This window comes from Sinocyclocheilus rhinocerous, unplaced genomic scaffold (genome assembly GCF_001515625.1).
Source record: "Sinocyclocheilus rhinocerous isolate Xijiao unplaced genomic scaffold, SAMN03320098_v1.1 scaffold369, whole genome shotgun sequence".
NCBI lineage: Eukaryota > Metazoa > Chordata > Actinopteri > Cypriniformes > Cyprinidae > Sinocyclocheilus > Sinocyclocheilus rhinocerous.
The window spans coordinates 35,010-47,102 of NW_015666557.1; the positions used below are offsets into that span (position 1 = coordinate 35,010).

Consider the following 12,093-nt stretch of genomic DNA (forward strand, 5'->3'; position numbering starts at 1 on the left):
GACTCTACTAAAGCATAAAAATATCATAATATGTTTGCAGATGTTTAAGAAACATGCTAAGTTAACATATTTGTTTATCTGAAAAACAATGCTACAGTCAGTTATTCTCCTTTGAAAATGTGCGTTCCGGGCCGGAATGTCGGTCTCTGTTTTGGTTTGTGAAACCCGCCCACTGCCAGTTTACCCAATTGTATTTCGGCACCCCGGGTTGCCAGTTGGCGGGAAACACAGCGTATTTCATTTCAGTCATGGAAGCTGGCAAACGAAAGTGTTGGTGTCGTCAATCTGGCAACCTGCGTGTGCGTGAAGTCTGAGGAGGAGTTGAATTTGGACTGCAATACCTAGTTCAACCACTCGGTGTCAATCCTACATACAGCACCTTTAATATGATTTGCAGAATATTAATCCAGATTCAGAATTTAAACTTCCTGTGTCCCACGTGTACTTTTTATTTATTTTTGTATTTTATTGTTTTATTTTTGCCATCTGTTCACTTTAATTTCCACTTTTATCCAAAGTGATTCACAGATGAGGGATACAACAAGTGATTTCTGGCCTCAATTAAAGTCGAATAGCTCTGAGGCTCCAGCCTTATTTTATCAGCGTGTAGCAGTCGATGGCCTGTTGCTCATCCTGCTGTCTGTCTGTGCTTCTGCTGTAGGTACCTGATGTGCAGTCATACTGATGACCTGCGTGCTAAAGCTGAATGGGAAGGGAAAGGGACGGCCGCACGATCCAAACTCCTCGACAAGCTGCAGAGTGAGTTCACAGAAACACATACGCATAAATAAATATGCTTGTGTTTTAATTTAAGGGAAATATTAATAAATGGTTCAAACGGACTTTCAGAAATATTCTCTGGTCAAGCTTAGACACTTCACTGTATTATTTTATATGTGTCTTAATTATATAATTATAACATGATTATTACACAATGGAAAGAACATTAACATGATTCCTAACAGGACTGAAATATTTTTGTAATTAGAGCAAACAGGGTTAAATGTTTTATCAACTGATACCACAAGACATCTCAGAATTGATCAAATCCATTGTTAAACCTTACTGATGTTTGTGCTACTGATGTCACTTCCTGGAGGATGATGTCATTCGGGAACTGTTGTTAGTTAAAGGGATATTATAAAAGACTAACAGGATTGATGTGATATTGGGGACGGGAAAACATTTAACCCTTGTGCTGTGCTGAAAATTATTTAACTAATTAGGTTTTAGGTATTTGTGTTTCTTTTTGGAACTGATTGATCATAGGCCTGATCGGAGCTCATGCACCTCAGGTTTTGAGTGAAAAAGCATGGTTTGTGGATCATTTTGGCAATGTTCACTCAAAGACTGAGGTGCATGAGCTCAGCTCAATGAGGCCTACAATCAGTCCGTTCCAAAATGAAATACAAAACCTGTGCTAATTAAAAGAAAACAAGTTGATAAATAGACTGAATCCAATATTTGGTAATACAATAGCATAATGAGAAATTCCTAAGCAATTGTTTGTAGGCTGATTTTTGAGTGGGGACACCACAAATGTAACGAGGTGGGAAAAAAAAGTACAAAAATGGCTTTGGGAAGGTTTTATATCCTGTGTGAGCAAAGTCATTAGTTTTTAGTCCAGTAACATTGTCCGCTTTTTCCGCTTTAGTCCAGTAACATTGAAAAAATATCAAATCTCTGGGTCAAAATGACTGGAACACAACATGAGGGGTAAAATTACAATGTTTTGTTTAAAACATTTCAATTAATAATGAAAATAAGACAAATTTGAAACAATTAAAAAAGTATTGTACCTTAATAAATTGTATGTTTTTAGTGTAACACCATGACGAAAATGTCAACAATGGCTTATTTAATTATTTAATTTGATGTAAATGATTCAAAATTCACTCTGATGTTCATTTGATTGTGACAAGAAAACTAAGATGATTTCTATATTTTAATAATATTTATGAATTACATTTAAATGATAAGGTATGTGCTGTATTGATTATAGTAACAAGCTGATAGACACACAATTTTTTTTTATTTATTTAGCAAATTCATTAAGCTGCATCCTTCTGCTAGAAGATCTAGTTCTTGACAAAACAAAACTTATTTGCTCAAAAAAAACTAAAGTTGACAAATGATTGGGACATGAATATGTACTGCGCAGACATAATGCTCTATCTGAGGATTATTTTTTATTATTTGCTTAAACAATATTATTCATTTTTTCATTAATTCTGTTCACTTCTTCCTCTCTTCATCCCCTCTTTTTTTTTTTCATTTGTACAGTTTCATGTAATTCTTTTTTTCAGCTAGGGTTCGGGTCAGTTCTATTTCAGTTCAGCCAATTCAGGAGATGAATTGAATTCGGGTGCTAACCTAAAGAGCGTGAAGGACCAGCGTAGATGTGACTTTCACTTGATGTCCTGTGTTGGCTGAATTCAGATGAAACTGAGTCTAACCCTCTCTGCTCCATCTCTGTGTCTCTCACACAGCGTACCTGCCTCCGTCTGTGATGCTGCCGCCCCGTCGTCTGCAGGAGCTCTTGCGTCAGGCCGTGGAGCTGCAGAGAGATCGCTGTCTCTATCACAACACCAAACTGGACAGCGGACTGGACAACGTGTCTCTGCTCATAGACCACGTGTGCAGCAGGTACAGTCGTCAGATTTACATATATTGTCAGTGTTTATGCAAACGATTTGAACAAGATCAGACACGAGCTCTGTTCCAAACTCTAGTGAGTTGCTTCGCTGTCTACTAGTAGCTTTTTAATATTTGATAACACTTCAGATTAGGGAACACATATTCACTACGAACTAAGAGTTTTCACTTCAATAAACTCCTAATTTGCTTCTTATTGATAGTAAGTAAGGTAGTTGTAGAAGTTAAGTTTAGGTATTAGGTCGGGTTAAGGCATCTAGAATATGATCATGGAGAATAAAGCATTAATATGTGCATTATAAGTACAGATAAACAGCCAATATGCTAGTAATAAGCTTTAAGAGCAAATAAAGCTTGATTGCTTACCTTTTGAAAAACTAAGAAATCAATATGCATCAATATTGGTGTTGTAATTTTACAGTTAAAATACTATAAAGTAATTCTTTTATATAATTATTTTTTATTAAATACATTTTTTCAAAGTACAAATCATAATTATTTAAGTCATATTGAATGCATCAAAAACATTGTGGCCTCGAATGGAAAGAGATTTTTTTTTAACTCTTTAAATACACTTTATAGTTCCCGAAAAAGGTTTAAGCTGGTTCTTGTAAAGAGTATGCCCAAAGTTTTTCCCAAAATTGTTCAGAGCTAAAAGCTCTCAAATTCTTCAGAGTAGTCATATTTAGCTTTTTTTTTTTATTTTCTTTGCGAGTGATTCAAAATCACTCACTGCTCTGAATTTGTCTATATTACTGTTTAATTGAATACACGTAGCCTTCTCATGTTTACTTCTTTGAGAAGGCAACATGCTATTATTTTAATGAACCTAGCAACAGCATATATGTTTTTCTTTTGATACTAGAATTAGTGTGAAATTTCACTGGTACTGAAACGATTCGGCTCACTTTGTGTTGGAGCAGAGCAGTGGTCAGTGCACCTGCAGTGCCTGTTTTTTTCATATATATGAGATCGTGTCATTGTATTTGTCAGTATAGTCTGATGTAGGCTCTTTAATGAATACAAGTTTAAGAACAAGTTGGGCTCTCTGAAATGCATTGACTGTCATCTCCAGGAAGCAGTTCCCCTGCTACACCCAGCAGATCTTGACCGAGCACTGCAATGAAGTCTGGTTCTGTAAGTTCTCCAACGACGGCACCAAACTGGCCTCGGGATCCAAAGACACAACAGTCATTATTTGGCAGGTTGACCCTGTGAGTGACCTTTCCCTCATAACCATCTAATAACCAGTGCTGGGTAGATTACTTACAAATTGTAGTCCATTACTGATTCCAAATGACATGACAAAAATTGTCGTCCGTAACGCAGTCCATTACATTAAACATATGTGACCCTGGAGCACAAAAGCAGTCTTAAGTCGCTGGGGTATATTTGTAGCAATAGCCAAAAATACATTGTATGGGTCAACATTATTGATTTTTCTTTTATGCCAAAAATCATTAGGATATTAAGTAAAGATCATGTCCCATGAAGATATTTTGTACATTTCCTACTGTAAATATATTAAAACTTAATTTTTGATTAGTAATATGCATGGCTAAGAACTTCATTTGGAAAAATTCAAAGGTGATTTTCTCAATATTTAGATTTTTTTGCTCCCTCAGATTCCAGATTTTCAAATAGTTGTATCTCAGCCAAATATTGTCCTATCCTAACAATTATTATTTATTCAGCTTTCAGATGATGTATAATTCTCAATTTCGAAAAATTGACCCTTATGACTGGTTTTGTGGTCCAGGGTCACATATAAGGTAATATAATTTGATTACTTTTGAGTCAAACTCGTTTATCACATTGATGTAAATCGGTTATTTTGATATAAAAATACAAAGGGAAAAAAAATGTATTCCATTTGTTAACTACGTGAAGTGGATTAAACATTACATTACTTCAAGGTTTCCCCAAACTGGGGTTCGTGAAGGAACTGAAGGAGTTCCGGGAGTTTAATGAAAAGCTAATAATTAATGAAATCATAAAATTGTAAAACTAAAATAAATCCATTAAAAAAAATAAATAATCAAATCAAAATAAAACACTTACTAAAAATGATGAAATATTTTATTGGTTTACCTCCATGTCATGTGACCTTTAAAGGGGTCATATGATGTGATTTCAATTTTTCCTTTCTCTTTGGAGTGTTACAAGCTCTTGGTGCATAAAGAAGATCTGTAAAGTTGCAAAGACTAAAGTCTCAAATCCAAAGAGATATTCTTTATAAAAGTTAAGAGTTGTCTCGTCGTTCCGGGACACGGCATCACAATATGGTAAGAGGCGTAACATTTTCGTCACACGCTTGAGGTATTCGGCCAATCACAATGTGTTACTTAACTATTAAAATACCTTAAAATCTCAAGGAGACTTCAAGTAGATATATTAGGTGAACATTTAAAAGATGAACAACAAGAATTTGTGAGACTCAATCAATTATGAATAATATATTGCTGTTGTGTGAATAATATAAGCATGTAATCTGTAGTCTGATTACGAGTATTTTAAAATGTAATATAATCTAATTACAAGTAATTAATTTTTGGAATCTGATTACGTAATCCAGATTACATGTAATCAGTTACTACCCAGCACTGGAAATAGCGCAGCATTGCGCTCACGAGCCAAGAGTCTGATGGTCAGATGTTTTGACAGGACTCTCACCAGCTCAAGCAGCTGAAGACGTTGGAGGGTCATGCCTATGGGGTTTCCTATCTGGCCTGGAGCCCCGATGACACGTATCTGATAGCGTGCGGCCCGGACGACTGCTCCGAGCTCTGGCTGTGGAACGTGCAGGTGAGGGTCTCGCCCGCTCAGATTCCTTCCACCGGCTCGTCTCGGTTTAATCCGCCGCTCTGCTCCTCCAGACAGGGGAACTGAGAACCAAAATGAGCCAGTCCCATGAGGACAGCTTGACCAGCGTGGCCTGGAATCCAGACGGCAAGCGTTTCGTTACCGGAGGTCAGAGAGGCCAGTTCTACCAGTGTGTAAGTGCCGCTGTACAGTTACAGTGTTCTCAGATATAATTGGGTGAATCTCGTTAGCAAATGTCCAGGGCATATTTCAGCCTGACATCAAAAGTTAGAAATCATATTGAATGTTAATTGATTTTGCATTAGGTAGAGTATTGGGCTTTGGTAGTAACTGTATTTAGTTTTTAATGCACAATGTCTTCCTAATTATTAATCAAACACACTGTTTTTTATTAGTATTATTATAAAAAACTGTTTACATTCAATTCAATAAAACCAATACAACCATGATGTATACTTACACTTTTTGAAATAAAAAAAAAACTGTGAAAAATTTTTTTTTGCACATTAATGAGAATTTGTGTGGAAGTGTGCTTAATTATCATGAAAATAATGTCAAAATTCATTAAAAATGAAATATAATTAAATAGACGTATATATACATATAAATAAAAATTTACAAAAAATACACTATGCTGTTCAAAAGTTTGGGGTTTGTAAGATTTTGAAATTGTTTTTTATGCTCAGCAAGCCTGCATTTAATGAATCAAAATACAGAAAGAACAGTAATATTGTGATATTATTAATCATTTAATATACGTTTTCTATGTGAATATATAGTAAAAATTTAATTTATTTCTGTGATCAAATCTGAATTTTCAGCATCATTACTCCAGTCTTCAATGTCACATGATCTTCAGAAATCATTCTAATATGCTGATTTATTATTATCAATGTTGAAAACAGTTGTGCTGCTTCATATTTTTGTGGAAACCGTGATGCAGTTTATTTTCAGGATTCTTAAAAGTTCAAAAGAACAGCATTTATTTTAAATAGAAATCTTTGTAACATTCTAAATGTCTTTACTGTCACTTTTGATCAGTTTAATGCATCCTTGCTGAAGAAAAAAAAAAAAAAAAGATTTTACTGACCCGAACCTTTTGAACAGTAAGTGTATATATTTTTGGAGTGAAATATAATCCAGGCCTGTTCACAGACAGTATTTTGAATAGTTTCTGTTTTATGTGTCTAGTGACCGTTTAAGGCACACATTGATAAGTGATGGTGAATGAGGGTGTGTTAATGTTATCGGTCAGGATCTGGACGGAAACCTGCTGGACTCCTGGGAGGGTGTTCGTGTTCAGTGTCTGTGGTGTCTGAATGACGGCAGGACAGTGCTGGCCTCTGATACACACCAGCGCATCCGTGGATATAACTTTGAAGATCTGACCGACAGGAACATGTATGTCGACTGCATTTGTCACTGATCGATGCTGTTATAGCTTCTGTGTGTAGGGGTTATGTGGATGTGTTGGTTTGAGTTTGGTTGTCGTCTCTCACAGAGTTCAAGAGGACCATCCGATAATGTCCTTTACCGTGTCAAAGAACGGAAGATTAGCTCTGTTAAATGTCGCAACTCAGGTGAGTATGAAAACACGGCTGGATGGGCTGTTTTTTTTTTTTGTACTGATGCCAGACTTATTAATTAGTTATGAACAATCTGAGATTAGGGTGTGATTCCAAGAAGTTGTGTGTGTGCAGGCCATGTTAGAATCGCCGTAATTACAATTTCGACTCGTAAAAAGTGCTGACATCCTCTTAGAACTCAAATTAGAATCTTGTAAACTTTGAATTTTCTGAGAGTTCTGACATCAGTTGTATTTGTTAATATTAATTATTGGACCTGAGCTAATGTGAACTAACAATAACACTATTTTACGATGTCCGTTACACATGTAGGCACTATAGTAATACCAGTAAATTATGCATAATTACATGCAACTAACACTAAACCAAACCCTAATCTCAACCCCATAGTAAGTACATGTAGCTAATTAATTAATAAAGTTTAATTGAACTAAACAATAAACTGTTGTTTTTTTTATTAACTAGTAACTAGTGCAAAGGCCCATTCACACCAAGAACAATAACTCTAAAGATAACTATAACGATACCAGTGCACAATATCGTTCTGTTTTTTTCTGCCGCTTTAAATTCTCACGCTCTTTAAAGCACGGTGGATTCTGATTGGCTGTCAGTGTTTTTATCATTTATCAGCTGGAAAAATATTGTTGTGAAAGCGATTCCAATATTATTCCGCTGTGTCGTTGTCATTGCTATTCTTTTTCAATTGGAACGATTTTTAAAACTATCTTTATTGTTATCGTTATAGTCATAGTACTTGGCGGAACGGGCCATAACAAATTGTTCATTGTTAATGCTTTAACACTAACTAATGGGACCTTTTTGTAAACTGTTACCAAATTACCATGTTTGACTTATTACTCACACAGTTAAAGTAATATGTCAGGGTGTGATTTTGTTTTAGCGCTGTATGTTCCTGTCTGCAGGGAGTTCATCTGTGGGACCTGCAGGACCGGGTGTTAGTCAGGAAGTACCAGGGCGTGACTCAGGGCTTCTACACCATCCACTCCTGTTTTGGCGGCTACAACGAAGACTTTATCGCCAGTGGCAGTGAAGGTGAGAATGTCTGCGTCTCAGTATAATGGACTGATCGCATCCAGCAGAGAGCTGATGGGGTTTGTGATCTGCCTGTTCTCTCTAGACCACAAAATTTACATCTGGCACAAGCGCAGCGAGCTGCCCATAGCTGAGCTGACGGGTCACACGCGCACGGTCAACTGCGTGAGCTGGAACCCCACGCTGCCGGGCCTCATGGCCAGCGCCTCGGATGACGGCACCGTGAGGGTCTGGGGTCCCGCACCCTTTCTGGACTCCCAGGAGACCGTGGGGCTCACCGGTATGAACCCCCTCATCTCAGTCAAAATGCTGCTAGTTTGATGTAAGCGGGTAGTTGACATGAAATTGCTAAACTCCATCTAAAAATATTCTGCTGGTAAACTATAAAACAAAGTTAAACAGCATTTTGTCAATTATTTTCTAATTATTATACATGAGCTATATAGCTCAAATGAGTAAGAGATTTATATTTGTACTACTTTGAAAAATTCACCACCGGGTAATTTAAAATGAACTAGCGAAGGCAAAAAAAAACTAAATGAAAAATGTGCTGAAACACCTAAATGGAATGAAATATTAATTAATGATTCAAACTTTCCCTTACACATTCAAATAAAACATTCAAAAAACAAAAAAAGTAAACTTAAAATCTTTAAAAAATAAATAAATAAATAAATCGATAAGCAACGTCAACTACCCAGCGGGGTTATTATACTTAACTAAAACTAAAACCATTACTTGAAATACAGTGTTACCTGAAGTAACATTTTATTTAAAAATAAAAAAACGTATTTTATTTCAGCAACCATTTTTTCCCATTTTTTTAGTTTAACTGAAATAAAAACAACAAAAACTAAACAAATTAAACTTTAAACTGTATAGGCATTTAAAAAAATGTAAACATTTTCATTTAAATGTATAATTAAGAATGTGGCAGTTAATAAATATTAAGTAGGATTGTCATGATACTGAAATTGTAATAGTTTACACCAGTACCAGTGAAAATTGTCTGTTTTCATTACAAACTGAAATGCAATGAAATTAAAATTAGCTTGAGGCTAACATCTATATGCTAGTGTATTCATCAACTTTATCAGATATATATACATTCTAAATTTACAGTCTTGATCTTCTGCAAAAAAAAAAATCCCATTCATTTTCCCCAGATTTTTAACAATAACTTTTTTTTAAAGCAGCACTATGTAACTTTTTCTGTGTTCAAAATTTGCAAGATGTATATAATGAGCAAGTACATCATGAATTCATCTTCCAAACCGCGTTTTTGTCTTATTCCGAATCACTACCGTACACTACGGTACACTTATAATAAGTACTTATATTTGGACTATTGTAGCCTGGTCGGGTCGTCACCGCCGCGGAGTAACACATACCTGCGTGAATCGCCATAGACATAAACTTAGAGAAGTAGCTCCGGTTGGAATGTTCTTCCGCGGGATGTGTGCAGTTCTGTTTATTAACCGCTAGAGCGCCAAAAGTTACATAGTGCTGCTTTAACCAAGAAAGACAGACCACTGAGCTACCAAGTTGTTAGTCGATGGTATATGTTTTTGATGCTCTTTGAAGCCATTTGTTCGCATTATTTCATATTTTCATGTCAACTTATTTCAACCACATTCGTGCTCAACAGTGGAATACCTGATAAAACTACATTACCCATGATTCTGCACAAAAACTTCACTAATCAGAGAATTACAACAAGAAAATCACACTAAAAAGACTCTTTAGCAGCTGCCCATGCCCACAGAGCAGAGATCTCTCTGCATTCTCAAACTGCTTAATATTTATAAGATATGCATATTTTGCTGTAAATGTAAAATGTTTTGTTTATTTATAAAATCAACTTCTTTATTTGTCATTCACAATGCTTAATGGTATTGTAGTTCTTTCCCTCTGTAAAGTTAAGTACACCAATAATCAAAGACTTTTTTGTAACAAACCAAAGTTTGTAATGTGATTTACTTCATAGCTGATTGGCTTATTTTATGGCTTATAATGCTTTAATGAAGACTTAAAAATGTCTGTGGAAAAAAAAATGAATGGGAATTAGCAAGTAGCAAATCATGGATTTGTTGGCTTTGACAAACTAGAAACTATAACATAAAAACCTGATTAAACTTCCTGTTTCAGTAGGAAATGATACAGGAACGAAAATGACTTGTCGTCAAAACATTTCTTGAGATCTTTAAAGGTGTCATGAACTGCCTTTGTTTATTATTTTATACTGTTCTCTGGGGTCCACTTATAATGTTGTCAAGATTTTTACATCAAAAAACATCATAATTTAGAACAGATCAGTGGGCGGAGCTAAACAGGCACTGCTGTAGAAGCAGGCGTTGATCTTCTTCTGTGGAGGCGGAGTTTAGCCACACTATTACATCATAAAGTGGCACATTCCACAACTTCTCGTTTTGTCAGATTGGCTTCAATACAAGCTGTTTTTAGACTAACGAGAAAGTTCTGAGTTCTGAAACTTACAGGATGTTTTTATAGTACAGTGACTGTCAAAAGATGAAGGGATTTTTGATTTCTCAGTTCATGACCCCTTTAAAAACTCCTTTAGAAGTTTTTGTAACTACTAGATAAAACTAAAATCAATATGGAATCAAAAAATACTTTATTTTTGTGTTTTAACCCTTTGAACTGGAGCAGCTAGGTAATATGCTAATTTAAAAAAAAACCCGCTCTCTTGACACAAAATAGGTGTCAAATCTGGACTCTCAGTTGTGTATATTATATATATTCATATATGCAATCTTAACAACTCCTAACTATAGCTTTATCATTTCATTCAGATTCAGGATTTAAACTGAGCTGAACGTAATTTTTAAACAGCTTTTGTTAGTAATGTTGCTGTGGTTTTGGTCTCCATCTCTGCTCCTCTTCTCCTCTTGTAGAATGCTATAGCATGGACAGTTGATGTTGACTCTGGAGCAGATGTCCACTTTGGAAAATATACAGTGAGACTCTTTGTGAATGAAGAATGAGAAATGAAGTAAACGGCAGATGGATGTTTTTTCCTGGCGGTTTCACATCCCCACCCGCAACGCTGGGGACACATGAAGCCGGCGGCTGCCCTTCACCATCTGACTTCACATCCGTGTGGCGACAGCAAGCGCACACGCTACACGCCTCGCCGAGGACACGCCCCTCCTCGGCTCAAGCTCCTCCCCCTCCCCTACACTGCATCCTGAGTGGACGACTGCCTCCTGAAGCCACACCCACCCCCACACACGGACAAACATCACTCAGATCATTATTTATTACGACTTTAATTTATTATTGTGAATGAATCAAGGCCTCCTCAGGCTTGCTTTGTGTTCTGTACAATATTCACTCAGCGAGGGGATAAAAAAAATGTGCAGACTCTCGCACGTGTCGGAGAGAGAACAAATCATATCTTTATTTTTCAGCATGAACTTCTTTTAGCCACCTCGTATGCTTGAAAGTAAGTGTCTTCACCAGCAGAGATATAAGATATTGTTTTCGTTTCCCTCACAGCTATTTTAAATGACTGAATTTACAGGCATTTTTTAACAGATAGATATACGTTTCGATTCAAAAAGTCCAATCATGACCCCACTACTTTTCATTGCTTATGATTCTTCTTTATTCTTGAAATGTAAGATTTATGAGCAGGGTGAAGACAAGCTAAGCTATGCTTGCTAAGATTCACAGCATGCTAATGACACACGAATGAGCCGACGACACGTTCCACATGTAAATACAGGCCTTCAGCGTGCGTACTTTGCCTTCGTTAGGTGTTTGTGCTGGGCTTGAGGTCATTTTTACAGTGAATGTTCATGCTCTCGGTGTGAGGCGAGTGATTTTGTCACGGCAAGTACGTCAGAACGGACTCCCAGATGTTTCGGAGTTCAGTTTCCATCATACTGTTTCTCCTCTTTGGTCTTGTTTTCGCGTATTATCACATCTTGACTTTTTATGTTTGTTTTTTTTA

General features: G+C 36.3%; 1 protein-coding gene across 1 annotated transcript in view; it reads left to right on the forward strand.

Moving 5' to 3' along the window:
• Nucleotides 1-11,717, forward strand: part of LOC107732721 (WD repeat-containing protein 26-like) — a 21,356-nt gene extending 9,639 nt beyond the window's left edge. Inside the window, exons 4-13 of the mRNA XM_016544137.1 lie at nucleotides 583-759; nucleotides 2,490-2,646; nucleotides 3,731-3,869; nucleotides 5,320-5,460; nucleotides 5,532-5,651; nucleotides 6,734-6,879; nucleotides 6,980-7,058; nucleotides 7,988-8,117; nucleotides 8,203-8,397; nucleotides 11,033-11,717. Coding sequence (XP_016399623.1) covers nucleotides 583-759; nucleotides 2,490-2,646; nucleotides 3,731-3,869; nucleotides 5,320-5,460; nucleotides 5,532-5,651; nucleotides 6,734-6,879; nucleotides 6,980-7,058; nucleotides 7,988-8,117; nucleotides 8,203-8,397; nucleotides 11,033-11,055 — 1,307 coding nt within the window. The 3' untranslated portion in view covers nucleotides 11,056-11,717. The remainder of the gene's footprint in view (nucleotides 1-582; nucleotides 760-2,489; nucleotides 2,647-3,730; nucleotides 3,870-5,319; nucleotides 5,461-5,531; nucleotides 5,652-6,733; nucleotides 6,880-6,979; nucleotides 7,059-7,987; nucleotides 8,118-8,202; nucleotides 8,398-11,032) is intronic.
• The last annotated feature ends 376 nt before the right edge of the window (nucleotides 11,718-12,093 follow it).